The 25,011-nt window shown below is 41.0% G+C and overlaps 1 protein-coding gene and 1 long non-coding RNA gene across 2 annotated transcripts; one reads left to right on the forward strand and one right to left on the reverse strand.

The window, feature by feature from the left end:
* Nucleotides 1-628: 628 nt before the first annotated feature.
* Nucleotides 629-13,721, reverse strand: LOC120037248 (serine/threonine-protein kinase 3-like). Its single transcript, XM_038983422.1, has 9 exons — nt 13,587-13,721; nt 11,944-12,107; nt 5,698-6,028; nt 5,355-5,503; nt 4,554-4,615; nt 3,861-4,016; nt 3,568-3,650; nt 3,133-3,253; nt 629-3,003 (listed from the first exon to the last, which is right to left on the reverse strand). The coding sequence occupies exons 1-9, from the start codon at nt 13,590-13,592 to the stop codon at nt 2,018-2,020; spliced, it is 2,058 nt and encodes a 685-aa protein (XP_038839350.1). The 5' UTR covers nt 13,593-13,721; the 3' UTR covers nt 629-2,017.
* A 3,379-nt stretch (nt 13,722-17,100) lies between these two features.
* Nucleotides 17,101-19,710, forward strand: LOC120037235. The gene is made up of 3 exons (XR_005474788.1): nt 17,101-17,335; nt 17,830-17,903; nt 18,883-19,710. It is a non-coding gene; the product is annotated as an uncharacterized LOC120037235 (long non-coding RNA).
* Nucleotides 19,711-25,011: the final 5,301 nt, after the last annotated feature.

Genomic DNA, 25,011 nt, shown 5'->3' on the forward strand with positions numbered 1-25,011 from the left:
AACTATTCCACAGGTTGTTGCTGTAAATGAGAATGTGTTCTCATTCAACTTGCCTGATAAAATAAGGGATAAATAAATAAAAGCAGGCAATATTTTAGCTCTGGATTTTCAAGATTAGTAACACTGTAAATGCAATTAGGAATGATGAATACATTGTCTTATAAACCAATGTGGGCTGGGCATTCTGAAGACGCTTAATAATACAATCAATCAAATCAAATCTACCTTAAGTTTGTGTGTGAGATGAATTCAAACTCAAAGGCTGTCTGTGATGTTCCTGCATCATCATTCCTTAAATCACAGACAGTATTCAGAGCTGGTTACTTGTGGAATAGACACCAACTGGAATGCGGTTTTAACCAATCAGCATTCAGGATTAGACCCACCCATTGTATAAAAGGGCATAACTGTCCTGAATCTCTAGTACATCTGTAGTTCTCTGAGTCTCAATAAAATACCAGAGGGGAAAACTCACTAGAATTCTGGATGATTTCATTTGTTTTTACGTCAGCAAGTAGAGAGTGAATTACATCTCATATGTAAATACAAACAAAGTAAGTCTGATGTTGACAAACAAACAGGATGAGACAAGCACAAGTAGCCATGAAACCAGGAAATCAACCAGAAGGTGGGAACCATTCTTTAATAACGTTGGTGGACAGTGGACACTAATGAACAGAAAAACATTAGTTTAGGTGGGAGATGGTGCTGGTGACTGAAGCTCAAAGGAGGGTTAGGGTACGTTTATCATTAGCTGAGCCATAAAAAAGATGTCGTGTCTGTGACTATCATTAAATGTGAAGACTGCTTTTTTATCAAATAAATGCTCTATGTGTAATTATTATTACGTGATTAAACTAATCATGCACACTTTAATTAACTAGGAAGTCGGGGCACCACGGGAAATGTTTATAGAGTCTCTATTTCCCGAATCGACTCTTCAGATATTTTCATATCTTATCGAGTACAGTCTTGTATTAATGTATCATTATTACCTCATCAGTTGTCATTATTGAACGTCGCAAACCCTTGGATGTCTGCACGAACCCTAGCATAAATTATGAATCAGCGATATACAAATTGGCTTAATTATTTATTTACTGACTAACTAAATAAGCACAGAAATACATAACAAACAGTAGATATTGGTTACTAACACAATGCATTGATAAGTCCCTAGTGGGCTAAACCGGTATGACGGCTTGGTAGACAATGGAAAGGGGTGGGGACAGATAAAAGAGCGGGAAAGACAAAATGGATTCACTACACACAGTTGATAATTAATTAATTGAAATGCTAATCGTTTGCACATGAACGGCTGCTCATTCGAGAATATTTGCAATGTATATATTTACGCCCATATGTCGTTGTTGTCTTCTCTGTTGGAATCCGGTCCGTCTGCTGGAGAGTCAGTTCATCAGAGTCTCTGGTTAACTTCCCCAGAAGTCACAATGTCTTTTGTGGTTGTAACTTCCTCAGTGGCTCTGGATAGTGTACAGTGGGTTAACTGCCTTGTTTAGGGGCAGAACGACAGATGTTTACATTGTCAGATCGGGGATTCAATCTAGCAACCTTTCGGTTACTGGCCCAACGCTCAAACCACTAGGCTACCACACCCCCTTGTGTGTTATTGCTTAAATAACATTGGTGGACAGTGGACAGTAATGACCAGAAAAAAACATGAATTTAGGTGGGAGATGGTGCTGGTGACTGAAGCTCAAAGGAGGGTTAGGGTACGTTTATCATTAGCTGAGCCATATACCGTCATAGAAACAGACAGCATATTTTTTTTTCAATTACCTTCCTACAGAGAGTAAAGTCTACAATCAACGACCCAGTAATAGTCAGCATGTTTTTGTATTTATTGAAGAACAGGGATTTAATGTGAAAGGAAAGTTGACGATTGGTATGATTATGGCATGTTATGGCGTTAAAAGTCTGGTTAATGTTTGTATAAAGATGAAAGTACACACAGTTCCGCTCAGTGGATTAGAGCATGGTGCTGGCCACAACAAGGTTAAAGGTTTAAAACCCGCTCGAACCAATTTCTCCTCCTCCTCCTCCTCTCCTTTTCCATCTTCCCCCTCTCCTCTTCCATCTTCCCCCTCTCCTCTTCCATCTTCCTCCTCTCCTCCTGTCTCTCCTCTTCCATCTTCCTCGTCTCCTCTTCCGTCTTCCTCCTCTCCTCCTGTCTCTCCTCTTCCATCTTCCTTCTCTCCTCCTGTCTCTCCTCTTCTATCTTCCTCAACTCCTCCTCTCTTTTCATTTCCTCCTCTCTCCTCACCTCCTCTTCCCGTTTCCTGATTGCCTCCTCTTCTTTCTTCATTTCTTCCTCTTTTTTCTTCCTCTCCTCCTCTCTCTTCCTTTCCTCCTCCTCTTCGATCTTCCTCTGGACCTCCTGGTACATCTCGTTGGTGTAGTGTTGTCCTCCATTCCTCGTCACCATCTCATCTATCTTCTTCAGCAGCTCTGGGACTTGGTCAGGGTTGGCGCTACTGTCACTGTCATTGATGACAGAGTGATATCCACCTCCACATTTGCTGATGAGATCCTGGAGGTTAACACTTTCTCCTATAAACTGCTCAACAGATTTTTTTCTCAGCTGGTCTCCTCCAGTGAACAGCACCATGGTGTACTTTGAGGCTTCTTCTCCAAAGTTCTCCTGGATCCACTTCACAGTGTTCTGCTCTTCGGGTGTGAACCTCCCCAGTCTGATCACCAACAGGAACACATGGGGTCCTGGGACTGACATGTAGAAGCACCTTTCTAGTTCACATTTCATTTTCTCTATAGTCACTGATGTGTCAAAGAGTCCTGGCGTGTCAATCACATCAATCTTCCTTCCATCCACCTCTCCACTCTGTTTCTCACACTGAGCAGTCACAGACTCAGGGGAGGAGTCTTCTTTAAACCCCTCCCCACCCAGGATGGTATTTCCTGTTGCGCTCTTCCCTGCTCCAGTCTTCCCCACCAGAACTATCCTCAGATGAGCTAGACCAGTTTCTGTGAATAAAAACAAATAACATAGAGGCACCATTATATGCTGAATAAATGATCAAGTAAATTATTCAAATAATGTAATTTACAGTACATAGTAATGTTGATGATTATAACAACAAAAAATGTACTTACTCTGTCTCTCTCTCTCCTCTTCCTCCTGTCTCCTCATACTCTCATCCTCCTGTCTCTCTCTCTCCTCTTCCTCCTGTCTCCTCATCCTCTCCTCCTCCTGTCTCCTCATCCTCTCCTCCTCCTGAGAGAGAGTGGGAGAGTAAAGAGAGAGAGAGAGAGGGAGGGAGGGAGTGAGGGAGGGAGGGAGGGAAGGAGAGAGGGAGGGAGGGAGGGAGGGAGGGAGGGAGGGAGGGAGGGAGGGAGGGAGGGAGGGAGGGAGGGAGGGAGAGAGGGAGGGAGGGAGGGAGGGAGGGAGGGAGGGAGGGAGGGAGGGAGGGAGGGAGGGAGGGAGAGAAAAGGTGGAGCTAAAATGAGGAGTTGATCAGTTATGTTGCTATAAGTGAATGTTACACATACAGAACGAGAGGCTTTGAATCAGAGTGTCTTGTACAGTACCAGTTTAAGGAGCACTTGATGGACAACGTCGTTTATTGATTGCTTGTGCCTCTCATATGTTCTCTCTGTCACAGTGAGGCAATCTGAATAATAAGCAAAAAGAGTTAACAACCAAATAGTCTCCTGTGACAGACCGCTGAGATAAATATCCAATCAGTATTTGGTCCTGGGTTCCAATACGAACAACCAAACAACATACCAAGGTATACAAAAAGGTTCATGATCATGATTAATGACACCTGTTCCTCATCAAGTAACAGGGCAAAGTATAAACAACCTTCCTGTAGTCTCACCCAGGAAATGGGGTCTATTAGAAGGCTGTTGGTCCCAGCAATTCACCATGAGGTCCACCATCTCCCCGAGCCCACCAGCCTGGTCCCTGTCCACTGCCTCCAGAGGGGGCCTGTCGCCCAAGGGGACCCGGAACCTCACCATACTGGACTGGAGATCTACAGGAGAGTGAAATAAGAGAAGAAAGTCTAAATAATAGTGAGAAGTGAGGGGTGAGATGGATGAGAGACGGAGAAGAAGACGTGTGTGTTAATGTGTGTGTGTTAATGTGTGTGTTAATGTGTGTGTTAATGTGTGTGTTAACGTGTGTGTTTAGGTGTGTGTTAACATGTGTGTTTATGTGTGTGTTAATGTGTGTGTTTAGGTGTGTGTTAATGTGTGTGTTTAGGTGTGTGTTAATGTGTGTGTTTAGGTGTGTGTTAATGTGTGTGTTTAGGTGTGTGTTAACGTGTGTGTTTAGGTGTGTGTTAATGTGTGTGTTTAGGTGTGTGTTAACGTGTGTGTTTAGGTGTGTGTTAACGTGTGTGTTTAGGTGTGTGTTAACGTGTGTGTTTAGGTGTGTGTTAATGTGTGTGTTAATGTGTGTGTTAATGTGTGTGTTAATGTGTGTTAACGTGTGTGTTAACGTGTGTGTTTAGGTGTGTGTTAATGTGTGTGTTAATGTGTGTGTGCTTAACAGTGACACTACCACTTACGAGGGTTATCTGCATAATAGGGCTCTTTTCCAGTGAAGATGGACCACAGCAGTATGCCGTAACTGAGACAGAGGAAAGAGAGAGAGTTATCGAATGCCCACGGTGCTTTCTGAGTGCTGTCTCTCTGTGTTGTACCTGTAGATGTCAGTGGTGCTTTCTGAGTGCTGTCTCTCTCTCTGTGTTGTACCTGTAGATGTCAGTGGTGCTTTCTGAGTGCTGTCTCTCTCTGTGTGTTGTACCTGTAGATGTCAGTGGTGCTTTCTGAGTGCTGTCTCTCTCTGTGTGTTGTACCTGTAGATGTCAGTGATGCATTCTGAGTGCTGTCTCTCTCTCTGTGATGTACCTGTAGATGTCAGTGGTGCTTTCTGAGTGCTGTCTCTCTCTGTGTTGTACCTGTAGATGTCAGTGGTGCTTTCTGAGTGCTGTCTCTCTCTGTGTTGTACCTGTAGATGTCAGTGGTGCTTTCTGAGTGCTGTCTCTCTCTCTGTGTTGTACCTGTAGATGTCAGTGGTGCTTTCTGAGTGCTGTCTCTCTCTGTGTTGTACCTGTAGATGTCAGTGGTGCTTTCTGAGTGCTGTCTCTCTCTGTGTGTTGTACCTGTAGATGTCAGTGGTGCTTTCTGAGTGCTGTCTCTCTCTGTGTTGTACCTGTAGATGTCAGTGGTGCTTTCTGAGTGCTGTCTCTCTCTGTGTGTTGTACCTGTAGATGTCAGTGGTGCTTTCTGAGTGCTGTCTCTCTCTCTGTGTTGTACCTGTAGATGTCAGTGGTGCTTTCTGAGTGCTGTCTCTCTCTGTGTTGTACCTGTAGATGTCAGTGGCTCGAGTTGGTTCATATGATGATTCAAAAGCCTCAGGGGGCATGTAGCTTAGAGTGCCTCCTTCTGTCCCAGGCTCCTCTCTGGGCGTCTTCAAAGCACTATGGGAGACTTCAGCAAGGCCAAAATCTGTAAGCTAGAGAGAGAGAGAGAGAGAGAGAAAGAGAGTGAGCGTGTGAGAAAGAGAGAGAGAGAGAGAGATGGGCTTCACATAGACTAAAGAGAAATAGTCATGTTCAGTAAATATGTATACTGCCAGTTGGTAGTGATGACTGCACATAGTTCAGACGTATCTCACCACTAGTAGAGACTCAGGATCTTGGGACTTGCCTTTGCATTAAGGTTGTCATCCAGCAGCACGTTATTGGGCTTCAGGTCGCGATGCAGAAGTGGCTGAGGGAGGTTGTGAAGGAAGTTAATTCCCAGAGCGATCTGGTGGGCCAGGCGGAAGGCCAGGGGCCAGGGTGGGGGGCCAGAGAGGCTGGCCTGGAGGGTGGCCAGTGAACCTATCTTCATTAACTCCATCACAATACCCAGCTGGGTGGAGAGGCCTCTACCTGGAGATGGAGGGCACCCCTGGTACACCCCCAGAATCCTCACCACATGGGGGCTCCCTCCCTTCTGCATATTTTTTACCTCCTTAAGCAGGGAAGTGCTAGAGCTGGAATGAGGTGTGTGTGTGTGTGTGGGGGGGGGGGGGGGGGGGGGGGGTGATAAAGACAATGAGCCAGACCAACAAGTTATTGATCACATACTGCACACCCTTTTAGAAAGATTAGAGTCACAGCTATCCATCAGACTAATTTTCGGGAAAAGTTCAGGTCAACATAACTTTAGGTTACATATTAGAATAACCTGTATAAATTGCTTTAAAAAAGAAATATACATTTTAACTTTGTTTGACAAGTGGTACTGAAAGGTCATGAAATTACCTTTCAAATTATATATAACATAACCCACTTTGAAAGGACCAGCTACAACTATTGTTTAAAAATCAGCCATATTATGCCATTGACATTAGAATGTTGGAAGCTTTGCCATAGAATTCCATGAAGAGGGGAAGCTATGTTATTGGATTGTACACTTTGTTGATAGAGGCACCGCATTTCACACACACGGCTAGAACAGGGTTTAAAAAAAGATTTGTAGATACAGGGCCATCACAGGATTTACACAATAACCCGACAGAAGACTAATTCCGATATGGCCGCCAAACAACTCAATGGGGTCTTATTGGATTAATTTTGAATGACCGACCATACCTGTATGAAATATAATTGTAGTACGCCCAATAATGTCTTAAAATGTCCATAGTGATGTAGAACACACAACCACATGACCCAAATATATAAAGATGTCACATTATGATGTCACTTTATGCTGTCACATTAAGATGTCACATTATGATGTCACTTTATGCTGTCACATTAAGATGTCACATTATGATGTCACACTATGATGTCACATTAAGATGTCACATTAAGATGTCACATTATGATGTCACACTATGACGTCACATTATGATGTCGCATTATGATGTCACATTATCCACAGAATTGTGGTGTCTTAAAAGCTGTACGACGGATATGTACAAGTGAATAGTCATGGATGTGAGCTTATTCAAATGACATACAATGTTATCCTATCAACTGTTTTCATAAAAGGTTAATTAAAGAAAAGAGCAGAAGCTCTGAATGATCCGTTCAGACTCCAGTTCTACCGACCTACAGGTTATGGAAAATGTGCTGCTTTAATATTTCACCAGTCGGTTTCCTCAAGTAGAAAGCCTGCACTTCTATGTAAAAAAAAAAAACAACAACAACAAAAACACTTTAGTAAAAGCTACGGTAATGTCCGCAACAACAACAAAAAATATTAAATACTACAGTATACTACAATTAGCAAAAACACCACATTAATTACTATGGTATATACTACATTTTCTTTCACTACAGTGTTTATACTCTTAGAAAAAAAGGTGCTATCTAGAACCCTAAAATGGTGCGGGACCAGTTTACCCCAGTATTTCACTGAGCTACACGGGACCAGTTTACCCCAGTATTACACTGAGCTACACGGGACCAGTTTACCCCAGTATTTCACTGAGCTACACGGGACCAGTTTACCCCAGTATTACACTGAGCTACACGGGACCAGTTTACCCCAGTATTTCACTGAGCTACACGGGACCAGTTTACCCCAGTATTACACTGAGCTACACGGGACCAGTTTACCCCAGTATTTCACTGAGCTACACGGGACCAGTTTACCCCAGTATTTCACTGAGCTACACGGGACCAGTTTACCCCGGTATTTCACTGAGCTACACGGGACCAGTTTACCCCGGTATTACACTGAGCTACACGGGACCAGTTTACCCCAGTATTACACTGAGCTACACGGGACCAGTTTACCCCAGTATTTCACTGAGCTACACGGGACCAGTTTACCCCAGTATTACACTGAGCTACACGGGACCAGTTTACCCCAGTATTACACTGAGCTACACGGGACCAGTTTACCCCAGTATTACACTGAGCTACACGGGACCAGTTTACCCCAGTATTTCACTGAGCTACACGGGACCAGTTTACCCCAGTATTACACTGAGCTACACGGGACCAGTTTACCCCAGTATTTCACTGAGCTACACGGGACCAGTTTACCCCAGTATTTCACTGAGCAACACGGGACCAGTTTACCCCAGTATTACACTGAGCTACACGGGCCCAGTTTACCCCAGTATTACACTGAGCTACACGGGACCAGTTTACCCTAGTATTTCACTGAGCTACACAGGACCAGTTTACCCCAGTATTTCACTGAGCTACACGGGACCAGTTTACCCCAGTATTACACTGAGCTACACGGGACCAGTTTACCCTAGTATTTCACTGAGCCACACGGGACCAGTTTACCCCAGTATTTCACTGAGCTACACGGGACCAGTTTACCCCAGTATTTCACTGAGCTACACGGGACCAGTTTACCCCAGTATTTCACTGAGCTACACGGGACCAGTTTACCCCAGTATTACACTGAGCTACACGGGACCAGTTTACCCCAGTATTACACTGAGCTACACGGGACCAATTTACCCTAGTATTTCACTGAGCTACACGGGACCAGTTTACCCCAGTATTACACTGAGCTACACGGGACCAGTTTACCCCAGTATTACACTGAGCTACACGGGACCAGTTTACCCCAGTATTTCACTGAGCTACACGGGACCAGTTTACCCCAGTATTTCACTGAGCTACACGGGACCAGTTTACCCCAGTATTACACTGAGCTACACGGGACCAGTTTACCCTAGTATTTCACTGAGCTACACGGGACCAGTTTACCCCAGTATTACACTGAGCTACACGGGACCAGTTTACCCCAGTATTTCACTGAGCTACACGGGACCAGTTTACCCCGGTATTACACTGAGCTACACGGGACCAGTTTACCCCAGTATTACACTGAGCTACACGGGACCAGTTTACCCCAGTATTACACTGAGCTACACGGGACCAGTTTACCCCAGTATTACACTGAGCTACACGGGACCAGTTTACCCCAGTATTACACTGAGCTACACGGGACCAGTTTACCCCAGTATTTCACTGAGCTACACGGGACCAGTTTACCCCAGTATTTCACTGAGCTACACGGGACCAGTTTACCCCAGTATTTCACTGAGCTACACGGGACCAGTTTACCCCAGTATTTCACTGAGCTACACGGGACCAGTTTACCCTAGTATTACACTGAGCTACACGGGACCAGTTTACCCCAGTATTTCACTGAGCTACACGGGACCAGTTTACCCCAGTATTTCACTGAGCTACACGGGACCAGTTTACCCCAGTATTTCACTGAGCTACACGGGACCAGTTTACCCCAGTATTTCACTGAGCTACACGGGACCAGTTTACCCTAGTATTTCACTGAGCTACACGGGACCAGTTTACCCCAGTATTTCACTGAGCTACACGGGACCAGTTTACCCCAGTATTTCACTGAGCTACACGGGACCAGTTTACCCCAGTATTTCATGTGGGTGATCAAATAAAACCACACTGAGATTAAGTCACAATGCATTATAGATTTTAAGTCACACAGCAGGGTGTCAGCGATGTGCACGCCGAGGGATTTTAAGCTTTTCATCCTCTCTACTGTGGCCCTGTCGATGTGGATGACCTCTGTTGTCAAAATGGGATTTGCTGAAGGGAGGGCATGGAAGGGCCTTGTAGCCTTCCTGGAAGGGGGAGTAGTAATAGTCAAGATCCAAGAGTAGCAGAGGAGGTGTTTATAAAACGTTGGCAGCATTTGTCAGATTTCCTTTATTAAAGTCCCCAGATACAATAAATAAGGCCTCAGGATACGCGGTTTCCAGTTTGCACAAAGTCCAGTGTAGTTCATTGAGAGCCGTCGCAGTGGGGTGTGTGTACACAGCAGTGACGATGACCGAAGTAGGTTGGGAGGTAATACAGGCACCGTTTGATGGTGAGGTATTCCAGATCGAGAGAACAAAAGGACTTGACTTCTTGTACGTTACTACGGTGACTTAATCATGAAACAAACACCTCCTATTATTTTTCCCCAGAGGGTTCTTTCTTCCTGTCCGTGTGATGGACGGAGAACCCCGCTGGCTGAATGGACGGGGACAGTATATCCGGAGAGAGTGATGATTACGTAAAACAGAGTCCCTGATATCTTTCTGTACCCCAGGGGAAAATACTGTACCCTAACCGTAACCTCATCTCTAAGAGTGTAGATTCACCCCTTCCACATATTCTAGACTGCCCCTTCAGCCCTGCGTCTACAGATGCTGTTTAAACCCTGTTCTAGCTGTGTGTGTGTGAAATGTGGTGCCTCTATCACCAAAGTTACAATACAAAAACATAGCTTCCTCTCTTCGTGGAATGTCAATGGTACAATTTTCACAATGTTTTAATAGTTGTAGCTGGTATTTTCAAAGTAGGTTATATTACATATAAGTTGAAAGGTAATTTCCTGATCTTTTAGAACTACTTGTATGAGGGTTTTTCTTGGTTAAAGCAATTTATACAGGTAATTCTGATGTGTACCCTAGAGGTCAAAGGTAACATTTCTGTTGACCTGAACATTCCGAAAATGTGTCTGACGGATAGCTGTGAATCTTAGCTTTCCAATGATGAGGGAATACGTGATCAGTAACTTCTTGTATACTGGCATTGTTTGTCATAGGGTAAAATCCCTATGGGAAAATGGATGGGATGGATGAATAAAAGAGTGATAACACAGAGAAAATGGATGGGATGGATGAATAAAAGAGTGATAACACAGAGAAAATGGATGGGATGGATGAATAAAAGAGTGATAACACAGAGAAAATGGATGGGATGGATGAATAAAAGAGTGATAACACAGAGAAAGCTCCCATTGCTACACTGCTATCACACATTTTCAAACTTGAGGGAATTAGACCTTCAACAAAAATCTCTATGAGACATCGTCACCCCAAGTGAGCCGGTCCGACCCCCCTGGCTCATGAACTAGAGCAGGGGTGTCAAACGCATTCCATGGAGGGCCTAGTGTCTGCAGGTTTTTATCCTTTCAATGAAGACCTAGACAACCAGGTGTGGGGAGTTCCTTACTAATTAGTGACCTTAATTCATAAATTACGTACAAGGGAGGAGTGAAAACCTACAGACACTCGGCCCTCTGTGGAATGAGTTTGACACGTGGACTAGAGCCTTAACGAATCCTTTACTTCCCCTAGTGGTACCTTGACGTAAATACATTTGACCTAAGAGCAACAACAACAACAAAAATATTTAACAAAGACTGTAGGGGCAGCACTTTAAACCAGAAATAAATTACAGATTGCACCTTTAATCAAAATGGTTGACATCATTAAAACATATACACTACCGTTCAAAAGTTTGGGGTCACTTAGAAATGTCCTTGTTTTTGAAAGAAAAGCACATTTTTTGTCAGTTAAAATAACATCAAATTGATTAGAAATACAGTGCAGACATTGTTAATGTTGTAAATGCCTAATCCAACCCACAAATGCTGATGCTCCAGATACTCAGCTAATCTAAAGAAGGCCAGTTTTATTGCTTCTTTAATCAGGACAACAGTTTTCAGCTGTGCTAACATAATTGCAAAAGGGTTTTTCTAATTATCAATTAGCCTTTTAAAATGATAAACTTGGATTAGCTAACACAACGTGCTATTTGAACACAGGAGTGATGGTTGCTGATAATGGGCCTCAGTACGCCCATGTAGATATTCCATTAAAAATCAGCTGTTTCCAGCTACAATGGTCATTTACAACATTAATAATGTCTACACTGTATTTCTGATCAATTTGATGTTATTTAATGGACAAAAAAATGTGCTGTAAAAATAAGGACATTTCTAAGTGACCCCAAACTTTTGAACGGAACGGTAGTATATATTGTTTTTTAAATGTAATACAGTTCTATTAGTTTTCTTTCATATTGGCCAGGGCCCTTATTTGGAGATTGTGAATGCACCGGAGCAAACAGAATGAACATATTGTCTTATGCACGGCTGTGGGATGGTCATATTTACCCATCATCATAATGCAGCAACTTGATGGCCACATCAAACCTCCACTTTCTATGCCTGGCCTTGTGGATCTGTCCAAATCCCCCTCCACCAATCACTTCCCAGTCCTGCAGGCTGTCATTCCCCATCAAGTCCAGTGCCGGGCTGCTGGGCAGCGGCAGCGCCATCTTTCATTAAAAAAAATATTTAAAAACACTGATGTTAAATACTTTACCTAAGACTTATCAAAATAGCATGAAAACATTTACAGTCAAGATATGGAGTTGATACAATAATTAGATAACAGCCTTTCACAACAGTTATTTGGCCAAATTAGTTTGTTTATATATATATATGTATATATATATATATAGTTTAATTAAGAGTTTAATTGTTTAGTGCTATATATAGATATGGAGTTGATACAAAAAGTAGATAACAGACTATTGCAACAGTTATTTGGGCTAATTAGTTTGTTTATATATATATATATATATATATTTATATATATATATATATATATATATATATATATATATGTAGTTTAATTGAGAGTTTAATTGTTTAGACTCTGTGTTGGGATTCGCATGCCAATAACCTGTGAAATGAACCTTTCGCTTCACTTCAGTATCATGTCCTAAAGGTCGTGTTAACCTGCTCAGCGGTTGCATTCATCAACCAATGGTTGAGTAGCATATCATCAACTGTGCCGTTGGGCACCAGATTGCTATAACATATGATGTGGTTAGCTGATATATAAAATAGCTATCCAGCCGTTGTAAGATCTGGCACGTGTCAGTAATGTCTGACCAATGGAACATGACCATAATTTATTTAAAATGCAGTCATTTAATATAATATATATATATATATACAATTACATTCATATTGGGTGCGGGGGTTCTGAATTAATGTAAATTTAGAAAATGCAAAAAGATAGTTGTTTTAGACCGGCAAACTGTGGAAAAAGAGACATCATACAGCTGGTGGGAGTTGTAGTTCCTGTTTGTAGTTCTAAATAAACAAATGTAACTTTTCGGCTTCGCGCTTCTTCTTGGGAGTCAAATACAGAGTTTCGAAACCCAGAGGTGCAAGACTAGACTTCCGGGAAAGATTGCGATACACACCAAACAGACCAGCCCGGGGTTTGGGGTTTCAGAAGTCAATTAGAGAAGTGAAAGACTCTTCCGAAGTTGTTAACTTTCTCGAAATCTAAAGGCACAACCTAGATTGGAGCCAATGTCTTAAGTAGTTGAACATGGTATTATTCCAACCTCTGAAAGTAAAAACGGACACGTTTTCATTTTCGAAAAAACTTTATATTGAAGTAGTGCCTTTGATTTGACGGTCCGCACATGCGCAGTTTGCGTTAGACTAGATGACGTCATCAGTTTGAATAGCTTCATACTGTACGGTCTTTGTCAAATACTTTGAAAACCGGCAAATAAAAGTAAATTCACCCGGAAACACTTACACGTTTTAATATTTATCTTAATATGATCGCGTTTTCATGTCTTTGACAATGCAAACTTTTAGACAAATTTTTAGCGTACAAAATAAAAATACGGAAGTTACATTTCAGGATCTGACAGTTTCTTCGACGTAAATAATGTAAATGTTATTCAATAGAAAATATTATTAGCGATCATTATGAAACAACCACGTACCTGCATTTGGTGTGATTTGTTGAAACTGATGGTCAATCGTGGGCAAATCGATGTCGGTTTCTTGGTTCAGTTTAGCGAAGCGTGAATTACTCGCTGATAGTTTATTGGAAAAGAGTCTGGCTGCTCTGTGTCTGGGAGTAGGGGGGATTTCCACTCTTATGCCATTTTCTATCACGTCATTTCTGGTGAAATATAATTCTTGTAGGATTTACTGATTCTGTTACACATAAAGGCAACAACAATAACAACATTGTTGAGATTTGTAGTGACCTGATATTAGCCTTTAGCTGTTGGGTGGACAGTCCCTGGGTTCGTGCCCCAGCTGGGGCTCACTATTTTTGTGTTCATAAATGATTCTTTGATCGTGTATATTTGTTTGATCTAGACATGCACAGTGCTTAATTTGAGCCGGATCCGGTACATCTACATGAGAAAGAAAATCACTGTTTGTAATGTAAAAGATTATAATAAAAGCAACCAGAGTTCATTTGAGTTGTCCCCTCATTACCTAATTATCCTGCCCCCTAAAAAAAACGTAATTGTGAAACGTAGATGTTCAGCCCGCGCCTGATATTCTTAAAATTCATTCGTGTTGGTCCGGCCCGGTTTTATGGTTTGCGCAATATTATAGACTATGTTTTTGAGACCAACGCGTGGCCGTTGCTGCGGTGAGAGAGAGATCTATGATCTCGCTCCCTCTTTCTGCTCTAATAGACACGCAACTCTCATCTCTTAACGGTTGCACTTCATCATTTATACACTTATAGAATCATACCGCGGCAAGGTGCTGGAGGAGCTGCAGCACCCCTGATTCATTTAAATACATTTGCCGAAGTTATAAAATTACTGCTATCTGTTCAGAAAGAAATTCAGTTATTCTGAATACTACACCAGGAGCAGGTCTATAATTTAGCCACAGAAGAACAATAGCTTTTTAAAACAATAGACTAGCTGTGGATTGTGTTTGTGTAGCCCAATCATAAGGCATATAGACCTAATCCAGGAACGCGCGGCAAATCTGTCAGTGAACAGCATGCAGCCAGAACAAACCTTTACCAATATTTCAAATAGGCAACAATCGCAGGAAAACACAGGTTGGAAAGCAAATGTCTCCTGCTTAAAACAGAAGACTCTACTCTGACTGTAGGCTAACAAAATATTGTATAAACTTCCAAGTAGGCCTAATGAGCAAACATTGTTTTACAAAGTAATACAAAAGAGAAGAGGCTTTTGACAAGAGACTATTGGCCATCGCCAATGAGTGAGCTGTGCATCATTGGGTGAGTCAGTGAAAGTGGAAAGCTTTTCTAGCTCAGGAGGTTGGTGGCACCTTAAATTAGGGAGGACGGGTTTGTGTTAATGGCTGGAGCGGAATCAGTGGAACGGTATCAAACACATGGTTTCCATGGTTTCCAGGTGTTTGTTGCCATTCCATTTGCTCCGTTCCAGACATTATTATGAGCCGTCCTCCCCTCAGCAGCCTCCACTGTTTTCTAGGACTATCATTTCCTCCTTATATTGTACAATATGTCACACCTAGACATCTGATGGATCCAAGACAAGTTTACTTTATTGATCTCAGTTTGCCAGTGTCAAAGTAGCCTGTCGTAGTCCCGTGTGGCTCAGTTGGTAGAGCATGGCGCTTGCAACGCCAGGGTTGTGGGTTCATTCCCCACGGGGGACCAGGATGAATATGTATGAACTTTCCAATTTGTAAGTTGCTCTGGATAAGAGCGTCTGCTAAATGACTTAAATGTAATTTAGATAATTTGTGCGGAATAAAAAATTATTCTGCCAGTCTCCAGCCATATAAAATGAGTTAGAATTGCATGAAATGTGTTCATAAAATGCAAAAGGCATTTCTTCCCGGACCCAAGTAACATATATAAACGCCATGAGCGCAACTTCTGTAAGTGTAACTCTACTTTAATGCCACGATGCAAATGCTATGATGTGCAATGCTTTATTATGAAGGAAATATTGTTTTTCATCTGTTCCGTTACCTCAGAGCCCCTCAGGTCCTTTTCTGTTCTGGCACCACCCGATGTACAACTTAAACACTGGTCATGTTCTGTTCTGGCACCACCCGATGTACAACTTAAACACTGGTCATGTTCTGTTCTGGCACCACCCGATGTACAACTTAAACACTGGTCATGTTCTGTTCTGGCACCACCCGATGTACAACTTAAACACAGGTCATGTTCTGTTCTGGCACCACCCGATGTACAACTTAAACACTGGTCATGTTCTGTTCTGGCACCACCCGATGTACAACTTAAACACTGGTCCTGTTCTGTTCTGGCACCACCCGATGTACAACTTAAACACTGGTCATGTTCTGTTCTGGCACCACCCGATGTACAACTTAAACACTGGTCCTGTTCTGTTCTGGCACCACCCGATGTACAACTTAAACACTGGTCATGTTCTGTTCTGGCACCACCCGATGTACAACTTAAACACTGGTCCTGTTCTGTTCTGGCACCACCCGATGTACAACTTAAACACTGGTCATGTTCTGTTCTGGCACCACCCGATGTACAACTTAAACACTGGTCATGTTCTGTTCTGGCACCACCCGATGTACAACTTAAACACTGGTCATGTTCTGTTCTGGCACCACCCGATGTACAACTTAAACACTGGTCATGTTCTGTTCTGGCACCACCCGATGTACAACTTAAACACTGGTCATGTTCTGTTCTGGCACCACCCGATGTACAACTTAAACACTGGTCATGTTGTTGTTATTGTTGTTGTTATTGTACACTGTGATGGTTTTACAGGGTAGGATAGAGGCTTATCATTGGCCTGGCCATAACTCCTGTCACACAATATCTGAATACTTTAAATAATTGAATTTAAGTTAAAGGTCGGGTGAAAACACAACGAAATGCCTTTCACGTCATCCACTTTTTACAAAACCAATCGTTGTTTGCTTGAAATGACGTAGAAACAACGTTGATGCAACCAGTGGGTTGAATCAGGATTATCTGATCATGTGTTTTTGGTGAACTAGTCATAAATTCTGGTTAATGTTATTTTTAAGGATTTTACAGGGTAGGATAAAGGCCTTTAATTCAGTGGCCTGGCCTGTAACTCTCGTCACACAATATCTGAATACTTGGTCAGATGAAAATCAGGGAACGATATTTCTGGATGAATCTCTGTTTTAATCCCTTCATGACTAACAGGTTCAGACCCATATCAGGACTGACTTCACAGAAGTAGGTTAGCACTGGTGATGAATATGAGAGTTTCATCTCTCTTTAAAATAATCAATATATTCTCTGTTTCTTTTCTCTCTTTATTGGGATTTTATTCACTTCCAAATGATTCATAATTAAAGTTTGATAATCGCATCAAGAAACATGATCCATCACCAAAGCCCTTCCATCTATACACATCAGAATAGGTGTTATTATCCTGTGTTAATAATGGTTTGTATCTGTCACTTAGCAGTAGTGAACTATGAATGGGGGTGGTGCCTCTCATCTTGGTTTCAGTTCAGGGAAAATGAAACTTAAATCCTCACCATGACAATATCATCAACTAAGGCAGCAGAGACAGACGGAACAAAGTAACAGACACCGCTATATCTCGGCCACCTTCTTCCTCCGCAGATGCAGATATCCGATATAGGCGGATTTGGTAGATTGAGAAGCAGTGGAAAACAGAAAGGAAAACGCTGCACACTTTTCCATGAGTTTGCCTACAACTCCAGCGCCTGCGGAAAGTGCTTGGACGTGCGTATGTTCTTCCGTTTTGAGTTTGAGAAGCAGCCCATGCAAAACAACACACACAGTATCTTTAACTTAAACTGAAGGATTTTAATGGGGATTTTTTAATTATTTTTACTTTGATTGAAGCAAGGATGAATCAATAGACTCGTTGTTTATTGTGAAACAGTCTGTTCTGTTTAAATCTGTTATTGTGTTCTATGTTTATTCTGTTCTATATTTATTATCTTCTGTCCTGTGTTTATTCTGTTCTATGTTAATTATGTTCTGTGTTTATTATGTTCTATGTTTATTCTTCTCTATGATCTATGTTTATTCTGTTCTATTTTCTGTGTTTATTATGTTCTATGTTCTATGTGTATTCTTCTCTGATCTATGTTTATTTTGTTCTATGTTTTATGTTTATTCTGTTCTATTTTCTATGTTTACTCTGTTCTATGTTCATTGTTTAACTAGTAAACAACCTCACTTCGTTGTCTAATTTCTGTGCTTTATTGTAGACACCCTCTTCATTGAGTTGAATTGAGTTCAGGATCAACAACAGAGGAAAAGTACAACAACATGACGACTTCAGGTGAGTGCTTTACCGTGATTAAAACCCAAACTTCCCTATCCTATAGGAGAGGACAGTTCAGTAGTGATGCTGTACTATTGTAGTGTAACAGCTTCCCTATCCTATAGGAGAGGACAGTTCAGTAGTGATGCTGTACTATTGTAGTGTAACAGCTTCCCTATCCTATAAGAGAGGACAGTTCAGTAGTGATGCTGTACTATTGTAGTGTAACAGCTTCCCTATCATATAGGAGAGGACAGTTCAGTAGTGATGCTGTACTATTGCAGTGTAACAGCTTCCCTATCCTATAGGAGAGGACAGTTCAGTAGTGATGCTGTACTATTGTAGTGTAACAGCTTCCCTATCCTATAGGAGAGGACAGTTCAGTAGTGATGCTGTACTATTGTAGTGTAACAGCTTCCCTATCCTATAAGAGAGGACAGTTCAGTAGTGATGCTGTACTATTGTAGTGTAACAGCTTCCCTATCATATAGGAGAGGACAGTTCAGTAGTGATGCTGTACTATTGCAGTGTAACAGCTTCCCTATCCTATAGGAGAGGACAGTTCAGTAGTGATGCTGTACTATTGTAGTGTAACAGCTTCCCTATCATATAGGAGAGGACAGTTCAGTAGTGATGCTGTACTATTGTAGTGTAACAGCTTCCCTATCATATAGGAGAGGACAGTTCAGTAGTGATGCTGTACTATTGCAGTGTAACAGCTTCCCTATCCTATAGGAGAGGACAGTTCAGTAGTGATGCTGTACTATTGTAGTGTAACAGCTTCCCTATCCTATAGGAGAGGACAGTTCAGTAGTGATGCTGTACTATTGCAGTGTAACAGAATGGGGAACATAGAACTGACAGAGATGCCAAAGGAAAAGATAACCACTTGTTTTGTTTTTATTCTTTCAAGAATCATTAAATGACAGATCTGCTGAATACTGTAAAATGCAGCAGATTCTAAATGATTAATACTCGGTGTGTATGTGTGTCACAGCTCCTGATAAGCCAGATTGTGGGCCGATGGTGATTACTGTTGGATTGTTGACGTTGGTCATTGGAATCGCCGTTGGAGTGAAACTGAAGGAGGCCACAGACCAGTTCATTCAGCAACATAAATGGAAGCTCATTGCCTTTGTCACTGTTTTTATTGTTCTTTGTATCATGGCGGTTCTGATCTTGAAGAAACAGGAAGTATAGAGGGATATTAAAGAAGGACTCATACAATTAGCAAACACTTCTCAGTCAGTCACACACAACTATTGAATGAATGACTGATTTCTACATTATGTACATTTGTTATACATAGCAATAAAATGTATTTTCCAAAATGCATATGTCCATTGTTGATGAAAAAGGGTCTGCAGATATCCTAGCTGTTGAGATTGTTGGGCCAGTAATTGAAAGGTCGCTTGTTTGAATCCGCAAGCAGCCTTGGTGAAAAATCTGCCGATGTGCCCTTAAGCAAAGCCCTAATTGCTCCTGTAAATCGCTCTGGATTAAGAGTGTCTGCTAAATTACTGAACTGTAAACAACATTTGGAAAAAGTGATTTATAGTAGGCTAGATGTATTTGTCTAAGATTGCATTTGTCATCCTATTTTAATGTGACCAAGATCCCTTGCCATCCCTGGCCATCTCTGTCCTCGTACTTTGTCAATGTGTGTGAATTGTCATTGTAAGAGCCGTTATTGATCAGGTGAACATTGACTTAATAACATGTTTTTGTAACCAGTTGCATGTGTCACTTCAACTCATTTGTTTGTGCTCATCAACATGTCAGTATCTTCTGGGCTGATTAAACCAAATAGTAAATCAAATTTTAACTAACGTGGTCTATTATTTTACATGTTGACCTTAGAACTTTGACCCAGTGACTAAAAACATTTCAACTAGAAAAACACAGGGGACAACATCGAGGCCAACAACCCCAGCACGTAAGAGGGTTTGCCGCATACGTCGGGGGAAGAAGAAATCCCCCCCCCCCCCCCCAATTGAGACCCAGGACGGGCCCCAGTCCAACAGGAGCTAAATGTCTTCAACTTATCAAGTAAGACCCTGACATCAGCTCACCTCAGTGTTCTCAATAAGGGGTTATGACCCTGACATCAGCTCACCTCAGTGTTCTCAATAAGGGGTTATGACCCTGACATCAGCTCACCTCAGTGTTCTCAATAAGGGGTTATGACCCTGACATCAGCTCACCTCAGTGTTCTCAATAAGGGGTTATGACCCTGACATCAGCTCACCTCAGTGTTCTCAATAAGGGGTTATGACCCTGACATCCGCTCACCTCAGTGTTCTCAATAAGGGGTTATGACCCTGACATCAGCTCACCTCAGTGTTCTCAATAAGGGGTTATGACCCTGACATCAGCTCACCTCAGTGTTCTCAATAAGGGGTTATGACCCTGACATCAGCTCACCTCAGTGTTCTCAATAAGGGGTTATGACCCTGACATCAGCTCACCTCAGTGTTCTCAATAAGGGGTTATGACCCTGACATCAGCTCACCTCAGTGTTCTCAATAAGGGGTTATGACCCTGACATCCTCTCACCTCAGTGTTCTCAATAAGGGGTTATGACCCTGACATCAGCTCACCTCAGTGTTCTCAATAAGGGGTTATAACCCTGACATCAGCTCACCTAAGTGTTCTCAATAAGGGGTTATAACCCTGACATCCGCTCACCTCAGTGTTCTCAATAAGGGGTTATGACCCTGACATCAGCTCACCTCAGTGTTCTCAATAAGGGGTTATGACCCTGACATCAGCTCACCTCAGTGTTCTCAATAAGGGGTTATGACCCTGACATCAGCTCACCTCAGTGTTCTCAATAAGGGGTTATGACCCTGACATTCTCTCACCTCAGTGTTCTCAATAAGGGGTTATAACCCTGACATCAGCTCACCTCAGTGTTCTCAATAAGGGGTTATGACCCTGACATCAGCTCACCTCAGTGTTCTCAATAAGGGGTTATAACCCTGACATCAGCTCACCTCAGTGTTCTCAATAAGGGGTTATGACCCTGACATCAGCTCACCTCAGTGTTCTCAATAAGGGGTTATGACCCTGACATCCTCTCACCTCAGTGTTCTCAATAAGGGGTTATAACCCTGACATCAGCTCACCTAAGTGTTCTCAATAAGGGGTTATCATTTGTACCCACTGAATACATTAATGTCCAGATAGATCTATTCAAGTTTTTCCTTAGTCTGAGATTGCGTGAGTTCTTTGATAAGAGTGAAACTACATGACTCCAGTTGATATGTCCTCCTCAGTGAGATGTAAACACAGGTCTACCACGCTATTCAATAGACGTACCTGTCCTACCGTGAGTCAACGAGGAGATGGAGCCTTTAACCCAGCTGAGGTACCTGAGAACTCTGAGAGAACAACATTTAGAGCAGAAAGTTTGTTTGTACCCCCCCCCCCAAAAAATGCAATGCGTCCATAGAAACCTTGTGTAGGATTGTTGAATATTATGTAGGTGACCTACTGAAAGACCAACAGAAACACAAATCCTCTGATAACCTGAGTAGAGACAAGAGAATGGCTCTTAAGTCAGATCCTTCGATTATCATAAAATAAATGTGACAAAGGAGGAATTTGTATACAAAACAAATGTGACTATGTGAATGAATGTCGCCGACAACTATCTAAAGCACCAAATAAGAGCACCAGTACAAAATGCAATACAAACAACAATACCAACAACAATACCAATAACAATACCAACAACAATACCAATACCAACAATAATAATACCAACAACATTACCAACAACAATACCAACAACAATACCAACAATAATAATACCAACAACAATACCAACAACAATACCAACAACAATACCAACAACGATACCAATAACAATATCAATAACAATATCAATAACAATATCAATAACAATACCAACAACAATACCAACAACAATACCAACAACAATACCAATACCAACAATAATACCAACAACAATACCAATACCACCAACAGCAATACCAACAACAATACCAACAACAACACCAATAACAATACCAACAATAATACCAACAATAATACCAACAATAATACCAATACCAACAATACCAATACCAACAATACCAATACCAACAACAATACCAACAACAATACCAACAACAATACCAATAACAATACCAACAATAATACCAACAATAATACCAACAATAATACCAATACCAACAATACCAATACCAACAATACCAATACCAACAATACCAATACCAACAATACCAATACCAACAACAATACCAACAACAATACCAACAACAATACCAACAACAATACCAATACCAACAACAATACCAATACCAACAATACCAACAACAATACCAACAACAATACCAATACCAACAATACCAACAACAAAACCAACAACAATACCAACAACAATACCAACAATAATACCAATAACAATACCAATAACAAAACCAATAACAAAACCAACAACAATACCAACAACAATACCAACAACAACAACAATACCAACAACAATACCAACAACAAAACCAGCAATAATAATACCAACAACAATACCAACAACAATACCAACAATAATAATACCAACAACAATACCAACAACAATACCAACAACAATACCAACAACAATACCAACAATAATACCAACAACAATACCAACAACAATACCAACAACAATACCAACAACAACACCAACAACAATACCAATAACAATACCAACAATAATACCAGCAATAATAATACCAACAACAATACCAACAACAATACCAACAATAATAATACCAACAACAATACCAACAACAATACCAACAACAATACCAACAACAATACCAACAATAATACCAACAACAATACCAACAACAATACCAACAACAATACCAACAACAACACCAACAACAATACCAATAACAATACCAATAATAATACCAACAACAATACCAACAACAATACCAACAACAATACCAATAACAATACCAATAACAATACCAACAACAATACCAACAACAATACCAATAACAATACCAATGTCAACAACAGCATAACCAGCTATACAAATATATCATATGTGTTAGGGTAGTAGTTGTCATAGGGACAACACCACAACTCAGTTATGTTAGGATATGTTTTAAGGTAGTAGTTGTCATAGGAACAACACCAAAACTCAGTTATGTTAGGATATGTGTTAAGGTAGTAGTTGTCATAGGAACAACACCAAAACTCAGTTATGTTAGGATATGTGTTAAGGTAGTAGTTGTCATAGGAACAACACCAAAACTCAGTTATGTTAGGATATGTGTTAAGGTAGTAGTTGTCATAGGGACAACACCAAAACTCAGTTATGTTAGGATATGTGTTAAGGTAGTAGTTGTCATAGGGACAACACCAAAACTCAGTTAAGGTAGTAGTTGTCATAGGGACAACACCAGGACTCTAGTGGGTTACTGACTTCCCTGAGGAAGATGCCATCCTTTTTTGTGTCAGGTTTCCCCTGTAAGTACTATTGCATTGAATATGAACTCAAAATCAGTTAAACAATCATATTGAAATGTTTAAAGATTGCCCACCCACCTGTGTCAGGTGATCTTCCAAGAAGCAATCAAAAGTTGTCTCAGAACATTTTAGGGTATCAATGAAATGCAGGTTGACATTTATTTTCATTCATCTTGACCTGGAGGCAGAACTGAGAGATTTCCGCTAGATGGGTCAGCTGCAAAGTCTAAATTGGCTCTATCGTAAAAAATTATTGAAATAAAAAACTTGCTTTTTGGTCTAAATTTAAGGGTTAGGCATTAGGGTTAGCAATGTGTATAGGGTTATGGTTAGGTTTAAAATCTGATGTTTTGACTTTAGTGTTAAACTAGGGTTAAAGGCGCAATCTAGGGTTGGTACATGTATTTTATTTTATTAGTGATACTGCCATTCGTTATTGAAGATTCGTCATTCGTTATTGAACCGCATCATGAGGCCGATTCAGACATTTTTACGCATTTTGATTCAGCACTTCTCAGTATTTGGTATTCAGACTATCTATTGCAGGTGCAAAACAAGGTTTGCAGGTGTGGCTCCCATGCACACCCTAAATACATTTAATTAATTCCCAGAAAACACACCCACTGGATGGCCTACCAACTTGATTAGGGAATTTTTCTTAAATGTAATTGTTCTGTGTATTTATCTAAAGCAATCCCTTTAGATACTGTGTGCATTTAATTAGAGTTTGATTGGCACAAATGTTAGAATTTAGCCATCAAAACAACACAATATTAGAATGTAGCCATCAAAACAACACAATATTAGAATGTAGCCATCAAAACAACACAATATTAGAATGTAGCCATCAAAACAACACAATGTTAGAATGTAGCCATCAAAACAACACAATATTAGAATGTAGCCATCAAAACAACACAATATTAGAATGTAGCCATCAAAACAACACAATATTAGAATGTAGCCATCAAAACAACACAATGTTAGAATGTAGCCATCAAAACAACACAATGTTAGAATGTAGTCATCAAAACAACACAATGTTAGAATGTAGCCATCAAAACAACACAATATTAGAATGTAGCCATCAAAACAACACAATATTAGAATGTAGCCATTAAAACAACACAATATTAGAATGTAGCCATCAAAACAACACAATATTAGAATGTAGCCATCAAAACAACACAATATTAGAATGTAACCATCAAAACAACACAATATTAGAATGTAGCCATCAAAACAACACGGTATTAGAATGTAGCCATCAAAACAACACGGTATTAGAATGTAGCCATCAAAACAACACAATATTAGAATGTAGCCATCAAAACAATAACATTCCATAAGGTCACAGCATTCCATAAGGTCACAGCATTCCATAAGGTCACAGCATTCCATATAAGGTCACAACATTCCATAAGGTCACAGCATTCCATAAGGTCACAGCATTCCATAAGGTCACAGCATTCCATAAGGTCACAGCATTCCATAAAGTCACAGCATTCCATAAGGTCACAACATTCCATAAGGTCAAAGCATTCCATAAGATCACATCATTTTTAGGGCCTTCATTTGACACCGCCTGGTATAGAGGTCCTGGATGGCAGGAAGCTTGGCCCTTGTGATGTACTGGGCC

The sequence above is a fragment of the Salvelinus namaycush genome, unplaced genomic scaffold (assembly GCF_016432855.1).
Source record: "Salvelinus namaycush isolate Seneca unplaced genomic scaffold, SaNama_1.0 Scaffold165, whole genome shotgun sequence".
Lineage (NCBI taxonomy): Eukaryota > Metazoa > Chordata > Actinopteri > Salmoniformes > Salmonidae > Salvelinus > Salvelinus namaycush.